This window comes from Hyperolius riggenbachi, chromosome 1 (genome assembly GCF_040937935.1).
Source record: "Hyperolius riggenbachi isolate aHypRig1 chromosome 1, aHypRig1.pri, whole genome shotgun sequence".
Taxonomy (NCBI): domain Eukaryota; kingdom Metazoa; phylum Chordata; class Amphibia; order Anura; family Hyperoliidae; genus Hyperolius; species Hyperolius riggenbachi.
The window spans coordinates 411436221-411451615 of NC_090646.1; the positions used below are offsets into that span (position 1 = coordinate 411436221).

The 15395-nt window shown below is 44.8% G+C and overlaps 1 protein-coding gene across 5 annotated transcripts in view; it reads right to left on the bottom strand.

Moving 5' to 3' along the window:
• KANK1 (KN motif and ankyrin repeat domains 1) overlaps positions 1 to 15395 on the bottom strand; it is a 233116-nt gene that overhangs the window by 16552 nt on the left and 201169 nt on the right. For all 5 annotated transcript variants that reach the window (XM_068235912.1, XM_068235903.1, XM_068235919.1 and 2 more), the window contains exons 4-6: positions 13836 to 14012; positions 13206 to 13314; positions 2412 to 2618 (exon numbers count right to left, since the gene is read on the bottom strand). In XM_068235912.1, coding sequence (XP_068092013.1) covers positions 2412 to 2618; positions 13206 to 13314; positions 13836 to 14012 — 493 coding nt within the window. The remainder of the gene's footprint in view (positions 1 to 2411; positions 2619 to 13205; positions 13315 to 13835; positions 14013 to 15395) is intronic.

The following is a 15395-nucleotide window of genomic DNA, read 5'->3' on the forward strand; positions in this document are numbered from 1 at the left end:
CAGCACAATGTTATGCATTCTTGACAAGTACCGGTCATACATCAGCATCATTTCTCAAGTATGCATGCCCAGAACACTATCGGCTGCTGTGCACATTTGGCAGGAGCACAAGTTACAGGAATTATTTGTTGAATGGGGGGCAGAGAAGCACAACTGAAATAAGCCCATTCAAAACAGTGATTGCTAGTCAGAGTGGACAAAATGTTTTTTTTTTGGGGGGGGGGGGGGGGGGGGGGGGGGAGGCGCTTGGTGACAGCAGGCCTATGGCACTGGAAAGTACAAATCCGGCCCTGTCGATACATCTACAACACCTTAGTGAATTCAAAATTAGATTTTACTCATGAGGTAAATTATCAAACGTTCGATAAAGTGTTCGATAAAGCTTAGTGAATTGAGGCCAATCTCTATGCTTACGTCCTGAAAACAAACCTGTTCAAGCAAACTGGACATATATACACGTCTAATTTGCTCCTTGATGTACAGGCACGCCCTGTCAATCAATGGCAGGTGCGCACACACACTCCTGCAGTTTGTTCATGGTGGGATTTACATGCCAGTGATTGTTGAACAGGAACATGTGTTTCCTGAGCCAATCAAAGTGTCTTTAGATCAGTGTTCCTCAACCCTGTCCTCAAGGCCCACCAACAGTGCATGTTTTGCAGGAAACCACACACAATTACAGGTGGAGTAATTAGGGTGTGAACACACGCACTACCGCCGGCAACGCCAGGTCCGCCGGACCCTCACGCTGGGCGGACGTTCAGCCGACAGTAGCACACGTGTACGCGCTGTCGGCAAACTGATAAGGCTGTTTCTAAACGTTCAGAAACAGCCTTATCAGTCTGCCTGACAGACTGTACAAATGCACTACTGTCGCTAGAACGCCTGCCCAGCGGGAGGGTCCGACGGACCAGTCATTCATTGCGGTAGTGCGCGTGTACGCACCTTTAGTGTTGCAGCTGATTAAAGAGGAACTTCAGCCTAAACAAACATACTATCATTAAGTTACATTAGTTATGTTAATTAAAATAAATAGGTAATATAATCTCTTACCCTCCGTGTTTTAAAAGAACAGGCAAATGTTTGCGATTTCATGAGGGCAGCCGTCTTTTTGGTTGAAAGGAGGTGACAGGGAGCATGAGACAAAGTTCTAACTGTCGGGTGTCCTGATCACCCCTCCCAGTTGCTAGGCAACAAGAACAACATCAGAAATCCAATCATGCTTTGCACAGTATCAGGAGAAAAATGCCCAGGCAGTTTTCTTTGATGGGGCGGAGCTTAGCTTCTGTGCAGCCAAAAATGAGACTTGGATAAGAAAAATAAAGTTCTGATGCTGTGAAACTATTAAAGAAATGCCAAGCCTTTTCAGTGCTGCTGAGTAGATTTTTAGTCTGGAAGTTCACTTAAACTACTTCTGTGAATTTATACAAAACATGCAGTGTTGGTGGGCCTTGAGGGGGACGGGGTTGGGGAACAGCTTTAGATGAATGATCATGGCTTCAAACAGATTGTGAGTTCCTCTGTGGCTCTGAGTCTTCCGACCAGAGAGTTTTTTTGTGTGACTAGTGATCGTGTTTTTCAATTCAGCATCTTCTAAGAAATTCACAGCTTACTGTACATTATCATACCCTTACCTACAAGGTCTAAACCCAGTTTGATTGTCCTGGACCAGACACCCAATCCATAGAGGCAAACGAGAGGCCAATATTTTAGCAAACAACTTAATTGTGAAGCACTGAAATGGGGCTAAAGGTGCGTACACACGCCGTATTTTTTAGCGGACAACATCTGAGGCAGGAAACTGCCACCTTACAAAACTGAATTATAGATGGAAGTAAGGATGAGACCAATAAGTCCGCAGACTTCCTAAATAAGCAATAAAAAGTTTTAGGGATTGGATGGCCCGTATGTACTTTCATGTCAGTGATAGAGGCATGAAGAGCCTCCAGCTGAACAAATGTGAGGGTGGGCAAATTAAGACTAGCTAATCAGGACTACAAAGATAGTGGGGTGTCCAGCCAAGAATCTCAGAGTAGAGGGGTGTTTTTTTTTTTTCATAGCAAGAAAGATGGACAAATTTATTCAGCATGCTAAAAAGCATTTGCTAGCAGAGACATGCGCACTCTTTATTTCTGTAAAGTGCAATATTTGAGTGTATTGACAACTTTTAATTGCATGAAATTAAAAACTTAGCACTGTTTTTAGTGCTCGCCATAACACTGCATTTAATATGCAAAAAAAATATAAGATGAGAACTACTTAAAAATGAATATACCCAGGAGTCTGTTCATGTACTACAAATGCTGGTTGCACAGGCAAAGTAATTACAAGGACACTTTGTTAGTGTTTCATGGAGTTTAACTCCTATATCATAACCATCTGCTTAGTAGTAATAGAAGAAAACATGGCACCTTTCTCTAATATCCACTTTCTCTGTGTCTCTCTCGTCTTTCTCAGCAACACTCAGAGATTCAGAGACCCCAATGTCTCCGCTTGCCACATCTTTATGTATAACTTCAGACTCCTCATTAAAGCTTTCCTCTTCTTCACATTCATCGTCTGACTCTGTGGAGGAACTTTCATCAGAGCTCGATTCATCACTGGATGTAGTTTCATAGCTGGAATATAACAACAGACAGACAGTTTTATGTTAGATGCGCACATCACTTTACACATTTTTCCACAAGGGAGACACTCCTTTAAAAATAGTTCATCTTTAGGCACCTTTTATACTAGCAGGTAATTTCTGTGTTGCGTTAGCCTGTTTTGCCACAAGGGGCTGCAAAAGCAATGAAACGCTATGGAGACTTTCAGACTTATTGCAGTCCCTTGCAGTGCACTGCAAGTATACGAGCCAACGCAAGGGCAACAGCACGTTACCACAAGCACCATGCTTAAGATATGGTGCTTGGGATAATGTAAGTCTATGAGCGACGCACGTAGTATAAATGAGCACGGTACATTGTGGGGTGGATGCACAGGAATCCTAGTGACGTACTTCCTGCAAACCATGGAGGGTGTCATTGAGTGGGGGCGGCTCTATACACATGACTGTCTGTGCCACAGGGTCATAGTCATTTTTTAAGTTCCCCATCCCCACCGCAACCCAGAAAAATACAAGGATCATGAGCAGCATATAAATCCAAGTGAAAAGGAAGTGTAAACAGTCCATTGCAATATCTTTGGATGAGAATACAGTACTTCAGATGTAACATCTAGATAGAACAGTATATGCATCAAAAGAGAAAAAATGAACATAGTTCAACAGATCTTGACTACAGTTGACATCATTAAAAATAACTTTGAAACTATCAAAAGAACATATTAAATAATCCATGATGAGATTGGCTCCAAAGATTTGGAACCAAAATAGAAAGGTGAGAGAGAAAAAGGGCGAAAAATAAAGGTCAGTCATCCTGGTCTGTCCCCAATCATACACAGCAGAAAAAAAGTTGTATAAAGTTTAGATCCCATAATATAGAATCAAACTTAATTGTAGTAGCCACATATTCAAAAGAAAGTTCCCAAGGCCTCTCCATATGTACATTGGGTATATTCATTGGGGAGAAAAAAATGTATCCATATTCCATCAAGGCGGAACATAATTTTTTTAACAGTCAATTTTTATTGGTTTTTAAACATAAAATAAGTACAACACTGGTGAATAGCACCAGAACATTGATCCCCCCCACCCTAGCCATCCCCCCCTCACCCTAGCCCCCCCCCCACCCTAGCCCATCCCCCCCCCACCCCGCCCTGAGTGCATCACGTCGACAAGGGAGTTTTGCAGGTGGACAAGGGGTCAACCCACTGCTGTGCAGTAATCTCGAGTTATTTAACCATTATCAGGTGTGTGAGAGGACATGTATTCAGACCATTGAAGCCAAATTTTTTCAAATTTCAGGGGACATTTCCTGTTAAGGTAGGTTAGTTTGTACCAGACCATGGCTTTATTGATTCTCTTGAACCAGGGATTTTTAGAGGGAGGTTGGTCAGAAAACCATTTAAAAAAGAGTTCTCGCCGAGCATACAAACATAGGATCTTGACCAGTATAATCTGATGATTGGAAAGCGTGGCATCCGTGTAGAGACCCAGGAGAAGGGATTTGGGATCCACCACTATCCTTTCACCCATGACTTCCGTTATAGTTTTAGCTACCATGCACCAGTATGCTTGTATCTTGTCACAGGACCATACCATATGAAAAAAGTCGCCCTCCATCCTCTGACACTTAGGACATAGATCGGACCTTTCTGGGAAGATTGCATGCATTTGAGTAGGGGTGCGGTAGGTTCTATATATCAGTTTGAGATGTAGGAATTTATCTGTAGCTGATATTGTAACCCCCTCCATACTGGACAAGACCTCTTCCCACTCACTATCCGTCAGGGGTCCCACCTCCACCTCCCACTTGTCTCTCGCCTTAGCCAACCTGGGTATAGACTGGGGAGTTAACCTGGAATATATTTCGGACAAGGGTCTCTCCACGTGCTGTCTCATAAGAGAGGCCTCTATGCGATCCGACTCCCAGGTCCAACGACCAGGGAACTGTTTTTGCCAGGCATGCCAGACTTGATGGTAGCGGAAAAGCATATGATTTGGTAGACCATATTTAGATTGTAATTGAACAAATGAGAGTAGGGTGCCTGAAGGAGCAAGATGTGATACTTGCTTGATTCCTTTGCTCGCCCAGACCTGAGGGTCCGGGATGCTGGTGAAGTGGGGGAGGTTTGGGTTGCCCCAAATAGGGGTATATGGGGAGAGGGTACACGGACCCCGCCGCCCGGCCCTACTGACCTCCCAGGCTTTGATAGTGGTTTTCATAGGGGTTGTAATTAAGGAGTACCTATTGACCCCTCTAAAGGGGAGGTTTGTGAGGGCCTCAAAGGACCCCACAGCCGCAGCCTCCAGGACCACCGCTGTATTGCGTTCGTCCTGGGAGAACCACCAGTGAATGGTCACCAGGAGAGAGGCCAGAAAATATTTCCTAAGATTTGGGAAGGCTAAGCCTCCACCATCTAGAGGAAGCTGCAGGGCGGAAAGCGAGAGACGCGGAGCACCCCCTCCCCAAATAAAGCTGGATGTGATGGTGTCTACCTTGCGAAAGAAGGCCAGTGGGATCCAAACTGGGGATTGCCTGAGCACGTAGTTAAATCTCGGCAGAAATAGCATCTTAAAGAGGTTCACCCGTCCCACGACTGAAAGCGGAAGTGATTTCCAGGCTTGGGCCTTACGAGCATAGTGGTCCAAAACTGGTTGAACATTGAGTGCAACGTAGTTTGTAAAGTTCCTGTCTATTATGATGCCTAGGTATTTAAAGCGAGACACCCAACTAAGCAAGGGATGAGAGGGCTGGGAGATTACTTCTTGGTCTATGGGAAAGAGAAGGGACTTATCCCAGTTGATGCGGATTCCGGAGTATACTCCAAACGTATTGAGAATCTGCAATGCTGCTGTTAAAGATGGGCCCGCGTCATTTAGGAATAAAAGCATGTCGTCCGCGTAGAGTGCCACCTTCTCGACCAATCCCCCCACCCGAAGCCCCACCACCTCCTCCGCTAAGCGGATTTGGATAGCTGCAGGCTCTATTGCAAGCGCGAATAGAAGAGGGGACAGGGGGCACCCCTGGCGGGTCCCCCTGCGGAGTGGGAATGGGTCGGAAATTATATCATTGGTTTTGATTCTAGCGACCGGGGAATCGTACATCAGCCTAACCCAATTAATGAATTTTTCTCCTATCCCATAGAGGTGGAGAGCTTCCCAGAGGTACGGCCACTCAACCGAGTCGAACGCCTTTTCGGCGTCAAGCGTTGCCACGACTCTGTTCCCTGTATCATCACTAGGGAGAGATAGGTGTGTATGGAGTCTCCTCAGGTTGATGTCCGTACCCCTGGTGGGCATGAATCCAGTCTGATCTGGGTGGATAAGTGTCTCAATAACCTGGGCCAGTCTTCGGGCCAAGATTTTGGCTAGTATTTTTATATCTACATTAAGTAGGGAGATTGGTCGATAGGAGGCACAGCGGGTAGGGTCCTTCTCTTTCTTAGGGATCACCACTATGAGGGCTGTTCTCATTGAGTCTGGTATTGGGCATTCGGCTTGCATAGAGTTATATAGTTCAGCCAGAATTGGGCTTACCTCTGCTTTGTATAATTTATAATATTCTACGGGGATGCCGTCCAAACCTGGCGTTTTACCTGTTTGCATACTAGAGATGGCCATTTCAACTTCAATTTCCGTGATATCCCCATCCAAGATTTGTTTTTGTTCCGCTTCCAGTCGTGGGAGGGGGACCCCCCCCAGGTATTCCATGAGCTCGGGCAGAGTATAGTGGGCTCGGGAGGAGTAAAGATTGATATAGTATTCTCTGAATACTTTGTTGATATCAGGGGGGGTGGTATAAGCCACGCCTGTATTATCTAGAATAAGTGGTATGCTAGTTTTGGGTGTTTGGTCTCTAGCCAGCCATGCCAGTAGGCTACCACATTGGTTCCCTTGTTCAAAAATACGGTGCGTTTGTCTAAGAAGAAATTTCCTGGTCAAATCCACCTCCATTAGGTTTACCTTCCCTTGGGCCGACTTCCACTGTTTGAAACCGTCTGGGGATGGGCAATTGGTGAATACAGCTTCCTTAGTTTTGGCGTGGTCAATTGCTTGTGTGAGTGCGGCTTTGCGAGTGTCCCTGACCTTTTTTATAGAAGACCTGTAAGCCCCCCTGATATATGCCTTAGAGGCGTCCCAAACCACATCTTTCGAGCATGTGTCCCTGTTTGTGTGCCAGTATTCTGACCAGGCAGTGTGTACCTCCCTTCCCACCTCCTCGTCCTGGATCCAGTACGAAGATATCCTCCATGTGGTGAGGGACCTCGCATTCCCCGTGACCAGGAACAGCATAATAGGAGCGTGATCTGATATGGCCCAGGGAAGGCGGTCAATGTCCCCCAGCAACGGGAGCACATCCTGAGACACAAAAAAGTGATCCAGTCTAGACATAGTGTGATATGTTGAGGATTGGCAGGTGAAGCCTTGTGCCGAGGGGTGTTTCCACCTCCAGGCATCGGTTAGCGAGAAAGCATCCGCCCAGTTACGGAGATCGGGGGAGTATCTGCTCCCCGCGGAGGTTCTGTCAGAGGGCTGCATTGTAAGATTGAAGTCCCCAGCTACTATCACCTTAGCTGAAGGGTATTTGGCTATAAGTTTCTGGCAGAACTAAATGTCAATACACGGAATTTGAGAATCACATACACTATTGATAGTGATTCCATCTCTTTCTTGGATCTCAAGATCAGGAAGGGAGAGGGGAGATTGGAGACCACGGTCTATAGAAAAGAAACAGCTGGGAACACCTACCTACATGGGGACAGCTTTCACCCCAAAACCCAAAAATGGGGAATCCCATACGGGCAAATGGTGAGGATGAGGCGCAACTGCTCAAAGGAAGAAGAGTTTCAGGAAGAGGTGACAAAAATGGAAAATAGATTTAAGAAACGGGGTTACCCTGAGGAGGTCTTAGATAAGGCAAGAGATAGGGCCATGAATTTGAACCGACAAACAACTTTGAAAAAAGTAAGAAAAAAGAATGATAATGATCAGGTGCGAGTAATAACTAAGTATGGGTCACATTGGCCACAACTAAGGGAGATTCTAAACAAACACTGGCACATAATGGGACGAGACCCTGTCCTCGCACAGATTATAGGCCCGTATCCGTCAATGACGGCAAGGAGGGCGCCAAATTTAAAGGATGCCCTGGTCAGAACTGAAGTAAGTTCGAGACCAGTGAGGTCAGGATTGGAAGGAAGGGGTTTTTTAGGCCCCAAACCAGTGGGGATGTACCCATGTGGTGGGTGTTCCTATTGCAAACTTGTACATAAGACTAAGACTTTTGAAAATGCCAAGGGAAGCAAACAGTATGAGATAAAAACCCTGATTAATTGTAATACAGTAGGGGTAGTGTACATGATAACATGTCCATGTGGCTTAAAGTATATTGGCAAGACGGGGAGACTTCTAAAAAAACGTATAGGGGAACATGTGGCCAATATTAAGAGTGCTGAGGAAGATAGCCCCCTAGGGACACATTTTGCTGTATTTCATAATAGTGATCCCAACTTGATGAGATTCAAAGGGATAGTAAAGCCTAAGCAGAGCCAAAGGGGAGGAGACTATGATAGATTACTCTACCAGGTGGAAAGTAGGTGGATCTATACTTTGGGAACCCTATATCCTGGGGGTTTAAATACCGATTTCAATTTGGCAGTATTTCTGCCTGATTGAGGGTAGCCCGGTCGGTGCTAGTTGCTTTGAGCCACAAAGTCATATGCTCACTTGAAAATAGGGGGTATATAAAGAATGATATTAATGTAAACATGAAACTGTACTTTATTTGCAGGGGGATGGGGAATAACATGCATCAAGTTGAAAACAAATAGTGTGAATGCGTGGTTATGAATGTCCCTTGAAAGAAGAACAACTAATTTTCATAAAGATTAAAGGTGTATAGGAGATGAGTAGTCCTATTAGCATGAATTCGTGATCAAATGCAGTGTATCTATTCGGTGGAGAAAGATGATTCTCAAATATTGACTGCTAGTGAACGTCAGATTTATACATTACATGACCGCTGACAAGCGCTTGGAAAACGCAGAAGTAAATGACTATCTCTTCCCCTATGCATGTAATAGGCTGCTCAATAGGAGGGTAGCATGACGATAAAAAGGGCTGGGAAACGCCCTCTCTCTAGATCCACAGCATTGGCACTGAGGAAGCCCACGTGACGTAGTGGGCGTAACGCGTATGCAGGCGTGGCCATCAGCCATCGTAGAGTGAGCATGGAAACCTAGTGTCCTCTCGCCCGTCTACACTGATCATCTGGCCGGCCAGGGAAGACTCCCACGGACTTCAAAACACAAAATTGTGTGGCAGCGTATAACTGCGGGACGCCGCAGATACAAGCCTTGTTGATAAAGTGGAGAAATTACAAGGAATGAAGAGGTGGTGAGTGCTGCATAGCAGCGTGTTAATCCATGGACACTGATTGAATAGCAAGTGCGTGCATTCACGCTGTGATAGCGCAGTACGAACAAGAAAAGTATTGGATTATTAACAGGGAATTGATACCTATGTGAATTGATGTGGTTTGGTGGCGTTTCATAAGTACAGCAGTAGGAATGCCATACCAAGAGACTGGCTTTTTCACATTAAGGACCGTTTTCCCGGCAGACACGCTAAATTAAGCTACTCAACTAACCAGTCCCTGGCCAAGGGCAGAGTATGTATGGGTGTATGGATGTGGATTGAGAAATGCAAGGAGCGCTCCTCTATAAGCTGGCATGTTTTTAAGGGGGAGGGAGGTTGGTTTTGAAGGGGTTTCTATGTAATTTGGATCAATAAATTTATATGCACAGTGAGAAGTTGATTCCTATTGTTTGTATACCTTTTTATCGGTTTAGCTGCTCCCCCTCAGGGGTTTGTGCCATAGCTAGTACCTGTTCACCGGTTATTTCTAATATTTGGCTATAAGTGGCATGAGTTCGTAAAGGACAGTAGAGTCGGCCGGAGGAGGAAGGTACACACTTACGATTACATATTCAATTCTATTAAAGTTAGCGTGTAGAAGAACAAATCTGCCATATGGGTCGGTCTTAACCTCAAGAGTCTCGTATGTCAAATTTTTATTGATGAGAATACATACACCCCTGGAATAGGAGGAGTAGGTAGCATGATAATGCGCCGCGATCCAAGGCTTCTTAGCTGTAAGGATACGGCTACCCTGGAGGTGTGTTTCCTGCAGTAAGCAGATCTGGGGTTTGTGTTGTTTTAGATAATTAAAGATAAGTGAGCGTTTTATTTTGTCATTTAGACCTCGCACGTTCCACGTAAGGAGAGAGAGCCTTTGGTTGTCAGACATACCTAAGGTGCATAGAAATTATTTGAGACAGTCGGGGCGAACCCCTTGGCAGATTTATTCCTGTACGACGCAATGCACTCATAGTTCCCCAGTAAACCCTCCCTGTATTCCCCCCCCAACATGAGAATACTTTATCCCTAAAACCCCCAAAAATAACTTGCATGTCAAGATGTCAGTTCGGCTTCACTCCGAACAATAGCATACCGTATAACACATACTGACTACTAACAGCTCTAATACTTAATAGTGCAACAAGCTACAGGCATAACACAGATTGATAGGCTGGTTCCGTAATAAGCAGAGGTTAGGATATGCAAGCAATCGGACACATTGCAGCTACATAGATGTGTTCTTTCTGGCAGCCTAGAGCGACAGCGTGGGGCAGCCAGATGAGGCCCCGACTGGGTGTATAAGGAGTGTTCCAGTCCCCATAGCCCCAATTGGAGGAGATATCAAGAAATAAAAAATAAAATATCATAACATAGGTGTAGAAGTCCCCATTTCAGAGCCTTTAGGAGGTAGGTGCAGGTAAAAAGAAAGCAGGCATCTCCCACAATGGCGGCCAGCGCCCGGCCATACGTCTAGCCTGGAGGCCCAGCCTGCCCGGGTAATTCTAGCAGGGAGCTAGACTGGGACCTGGGTCTTGAAATCTATCAGGCCGGAAAAAGAAAGAAAGGAGCAACAAAACAAAAAATATGTAGGCGTATAGTACTTATCCTGGTTGGGCCTCCAGCCACGAGGCAACCTCCTCTGGAGTAGCAAAGATGCGAACCGTCTCGCCATCCTCCACGCGTAGTTTGGCCGGGAAGATGGTAGCATACTTTATCCCCTTGTCTCGGAGCGATTTCCTCACCGCCTCAAAGGATTTGCGGAGGCGTTGTGTTTCGGCGGTGAAATCCGGGAAGATGAGGAGAAGGCCGTTCTCGTAGTGGAGGTCGCCGACCCGGCGGGCCTCCCGCAGCACCAAGTTTCGGTCGCGAAAGTTGAGGAGACGGAAGATGAAGGGTCTCGACCGTGCGCCGGGTGAGGGCTTCTTAGCTGGGATCCTGTGAGCCCGCTCTACCACGAACTGCTGTGAAAAAGCAGCGTCAGGGAGCAGCTCACGCAGTAGGCCCTCCGTGAAGGCCGTTGTGTCTTCGCCCTCGGCGCCCTCCGGGAGACCAACAATCCGAAGATTGTTTCGCCTGTTGCGGTTCTCCGCATCCTCCGCTCTGGCCACAAGAGTGCGGACCTGTTTCTTTAGGGATTGGATATCCGAGGAATGGGTGGCGGAGGTGTTTTCGATGGCGGTGGTTCTCGCCTCTACCTCAGATAGGCGGGTACGTATCCGGGTGAGGTCCTGCCGGATCAGTCCGGTGTCCGAGTGCACCTGGTCGATCTTGGCGGATATCTTTTCATCCAGCTTGGCCAGTGCTTCTAGCAAGGAGGGGTGTTCATCTTCCTCCTGCGCCGCCATTGTCTGGATAGCCTTGCTGCGTTTTTTAGGAGCAGGCGTTGGCGGGGCCTCCAGGCCGCGTTGGGCTGCTTTGGCTGCAGCTAAGTTGCTGGTTTCCTGCTTATTCTTCCCCCGTGACATACGGAGGGGTTGTGTGAGGCTTGCCCGTTGCCAGAAGCGTGATCGGAAAGCAATTAGAGTTGTTCAGGAGAAAAAAATCAGTAGGCTAGTAGCGGAGACTCTGAAAGCACGTCTTCTCACTCCGCCATCTTGGTCACCAAGGCGGAACATAATTAAGAAAATAAGTCTCCCATGGATCCCAAATCTTAGCATATTTTTGTTCTGTATCCCTGAGGAGAGCGGTAAGATATTCCATCACCTTAGTCCAGTTGATGTTGGTAATAATTTCAGAAAGTGTGGGAGCAGCAACATTATGCCAATGAGAGGCGCAGTGGTCCTTACTTCTACATCTTTTTAACGAGACTGACTTTCTGACTTTAGCCCTATATCATTGAGTTTAACGAAGCCCCTCCTCCATTTGAATGTAATGTATTTACAGTGGCACCCTACTGCCACAGAACCTGTTACCACAGAGCATTGCTTATATGTGTATTAGGTAGTATAGATCAATGTAAAGTAATCTGAAGCAGAATCGATACAGACACACTGGTTTTGACAACTGCTTCAAGCAAACCTGACGTGTGTTGGTACTTTAAAATACAAATAATGGGGTGCAAGTACACTTACCCCTGACACCCCTCATGATGTTCATTGTCTTCGGTGTCCCTCCCATTCCAAGTTTCCTCCCTGCAGCATCTGAAAGTTCACCAAGCAGTGAACATGCAAGTCAGAATTGGGCATGAACGAGTTCTGAACCCTACATGTACAATGAAAGGAAGTGCGTCATTCTTTTGTGTACATGCACTATTTCTTTACTGGGCGTGCTTAGTTCAGAACTTGCCCATGCCCAGTTCACATTAGCTTGTGCACAGTCTCGGGTACGTCTTGCAGGTCCTGCAGATCCATTCTACGGACAAGCAAGGGGGTCACAGAATGGGGAACAGGAGACACCATGAAGACAAAGAACAGCATGAGGGGTGTCAGAGGTTAAAGTGAAGCCGTGGTGAAAATAAACTGATGAGAAACAATTGTATTTATCCTCCTACTCCTAAAAATTACTTTTTTTTAGATATCCCATGGTTTTATTTTATATTTAAAGATTTACAAAGTAGACAATGTTTTGATGTCTCTTCTCAGTGACAGCCTTTTAAGTGTCCCTAAATGAAAATCCATGAACTATTGACCTTTTTTTATCTTCCTTTGCTCTAAGAAGTTGTATACTGCCAGGAAATCTTTTATAGCTGTAATTTGCTTATCAGTGATGTTTACTATATTCCCAACAATGTATCAACAAGACAGAAGCTGTAACTTCCATGCCTAAAAATTAACTCTTTCATGCAGCAAAATAAAACAAGTAGAACAGCCTGGTTATTAATATGTCTTGCACTGTACATACACATGTTTATCTCATCAGGTCACATGTCACCTTGGGTACACTAAGTTAATTAAAACAATATTTGCCAAATTTTCAATTCAGGCATACTTTTAGATTTCTTTACTTCTCGTCTTTATGAATCATCCCCAAAAGCATTTTTTTTTGTTTTGCATTTTCCTGTAATTTTCTGCTTGAAATTGGCTAGTTATTTGCCCATGTGAGCTTTATTTGTGGTTCAGGTTAGGCATAGTTCTCTAACATGTACTGTGTCTGCAGCACTTCATTGCAGGCTCTAAATCAAGCATGGGGCTGGGCCACATGACATGTGCAGACAGGTTGCTGTTCTTTTAGCACAGAAGCTTACCCGCCATTAATACCAACAAACTGAAGATTCTTCTTCGTGTGTGAAGACTCTTTCTTCTCATCTTTTCTTTTCATGATAGACTTAAGTGTACTCTGACTGCTGGCACTTACTGGAAAGAGAAGGAATTTATGGTTACTATATGCATCACTCAGTGCTGCGTGCATAGCTAAACATACCTTTATAGCCCAACTCCCTCCAGATACCAAAGTAAACATACAACCTGATCATTTTCAGGCAGCATGCTCAATTGTTACTCATACTTTGTTTTGAAGCAGGTTTCTGCAGCTAACAGATCAATTTTCAAAATGTGGACATGTGACCTGAACCACTCCAATGAAGGTGTTAACAGCAGGCGCTGTAAGCAGAGCTGCTTTAGCTAGGCATTCTCATGTTGCTCAGACTGGAAAGAGATGGTACACGGTGCTGAGATCACAGCCTGGAGCTCTGGAGGCCTGTACTGCTGGCCTCAATTCTTTAAACGTTAGTCGAAGGTAATCAAGAAACCATGACACAGATGATAAACCTCTACCAGTCTAAGTCTGGAATTTTGCATAAACGCATACAGTACATTAGACAGTCTGCAAACATTGCATAGGGCATGTACCATGAACAGAAAGGCAGAGTTCTCACCTGATGACTCTGTTGTCCTTGAGGAGGAGGTGACTATGACAGTTGAGGTTTCACTAGACTGCACAACATTCAGCTTTTCCACTTTCAAGACTTCAGCATGGTGGCCAACACTTGTTTCACTAGATGAGGCATACTCGCTGGCTACGGGGGTTTGGGATATGCAGTCGACTTTAACCTCTAACAAAACAAGAAGACAGCGTGTGTTGCCATGGATTAACATTTAACTAAAATTCATAAAAAAAAGACAGGTCAAGAAGTTATCAAGTGACCAAATGTGTTCTCTGCATAGGTTGGCAAAGAACCAGGAAACTGTTCAACAAGATTACTTCAGAGGTGCAGCTGACTGCCATCCATTGACCCTAGAGTCCCTTCAAAAGTCATGTGCTTTATATGGGTTATGAATATGTATTTACATAGTGATGGCACTTTCTGCAGTGCTTTACAGAGTACACTGAATAATAATTTATGCTGCCAATCTTTCCATAGAAGAGCTCAAATGTAATGTCTGTAGGACTGATTTGGGGGTGGGGATGGGGGGATTGAGGAGGAAACCCATACAAACGCAGTGAGAACATGCAGAAAATCTTCTGACCGAGATTCCAACCCAAAATTCTACAGCTGAAAAGGCTAGAGAGCTAGCCACTATATATATTTAGAGAACAAAAAACATTAAGCCATGCTTTTTTTTTCTATGAACAGTGCTAACTTAAATCATTGAACATTAGGACTGCACACAGGTACTCTCAGATGTGTCAAGCCAATGTTTCCTGGAGGAAATATTTGAGATGACTGGACTGTAATAACCCAAGATGGGAGGAGTCAGCAAGGTCTCCTCCAGTGCACAGAAACCTAGCCTCAGGTACCAGCTGAACACTTTAGTAATCACAATCCATTAAAGCAGTCTGGAACTGTAGACTGCAACCAGTCTCAATACTTTAAAGAGGAACGCCAGTAAAAATATGTAATAAAAAAAAGTGCTTCAATTTTACAATAATTATGTATAAATGATTTAGTCAGTGTTTGCCCATTGTAAAATCTTTCCTCTCCCCGATTTACATTCTGACATTTATCACATGGTGACATTTTTACTGCTGGCAGGTGATGTCAGTAGAAGTAGCTGCGGCTTGCTTTTTTGGCAGTTGGAAACAGCTGTTATTTCCCACAATGAAACAAGGCCCCCACAGTGTGATGAGCCATACAGAGCCCCCTGATGATCCATTTGTGAAAAGGAAACAATTTCTCATGGGAAAGGGGGTATCAGCTACTGATTGGGATGACGTTCGATTCTTTGTTACGGCTTCTCTTTAACACTTCACTCAAACTATCATTAAAATTACTGCTTAGAAGCATTCTGGACATAATTAGGGACTTTATAACTACATCTATAAATATGCCACGTTGATGATAATAGCAGGATAAATAGTAGCACGGAAGGAAACACAAATTTACCCCAAGATGGACAGACCAGCTGTAACATTTATTTAATGAGGTTATAAGACCAGAGTAAAACAATCATTTATTCCAATCACTCAGGATATCTACTGGTACTACTTGAGGAAT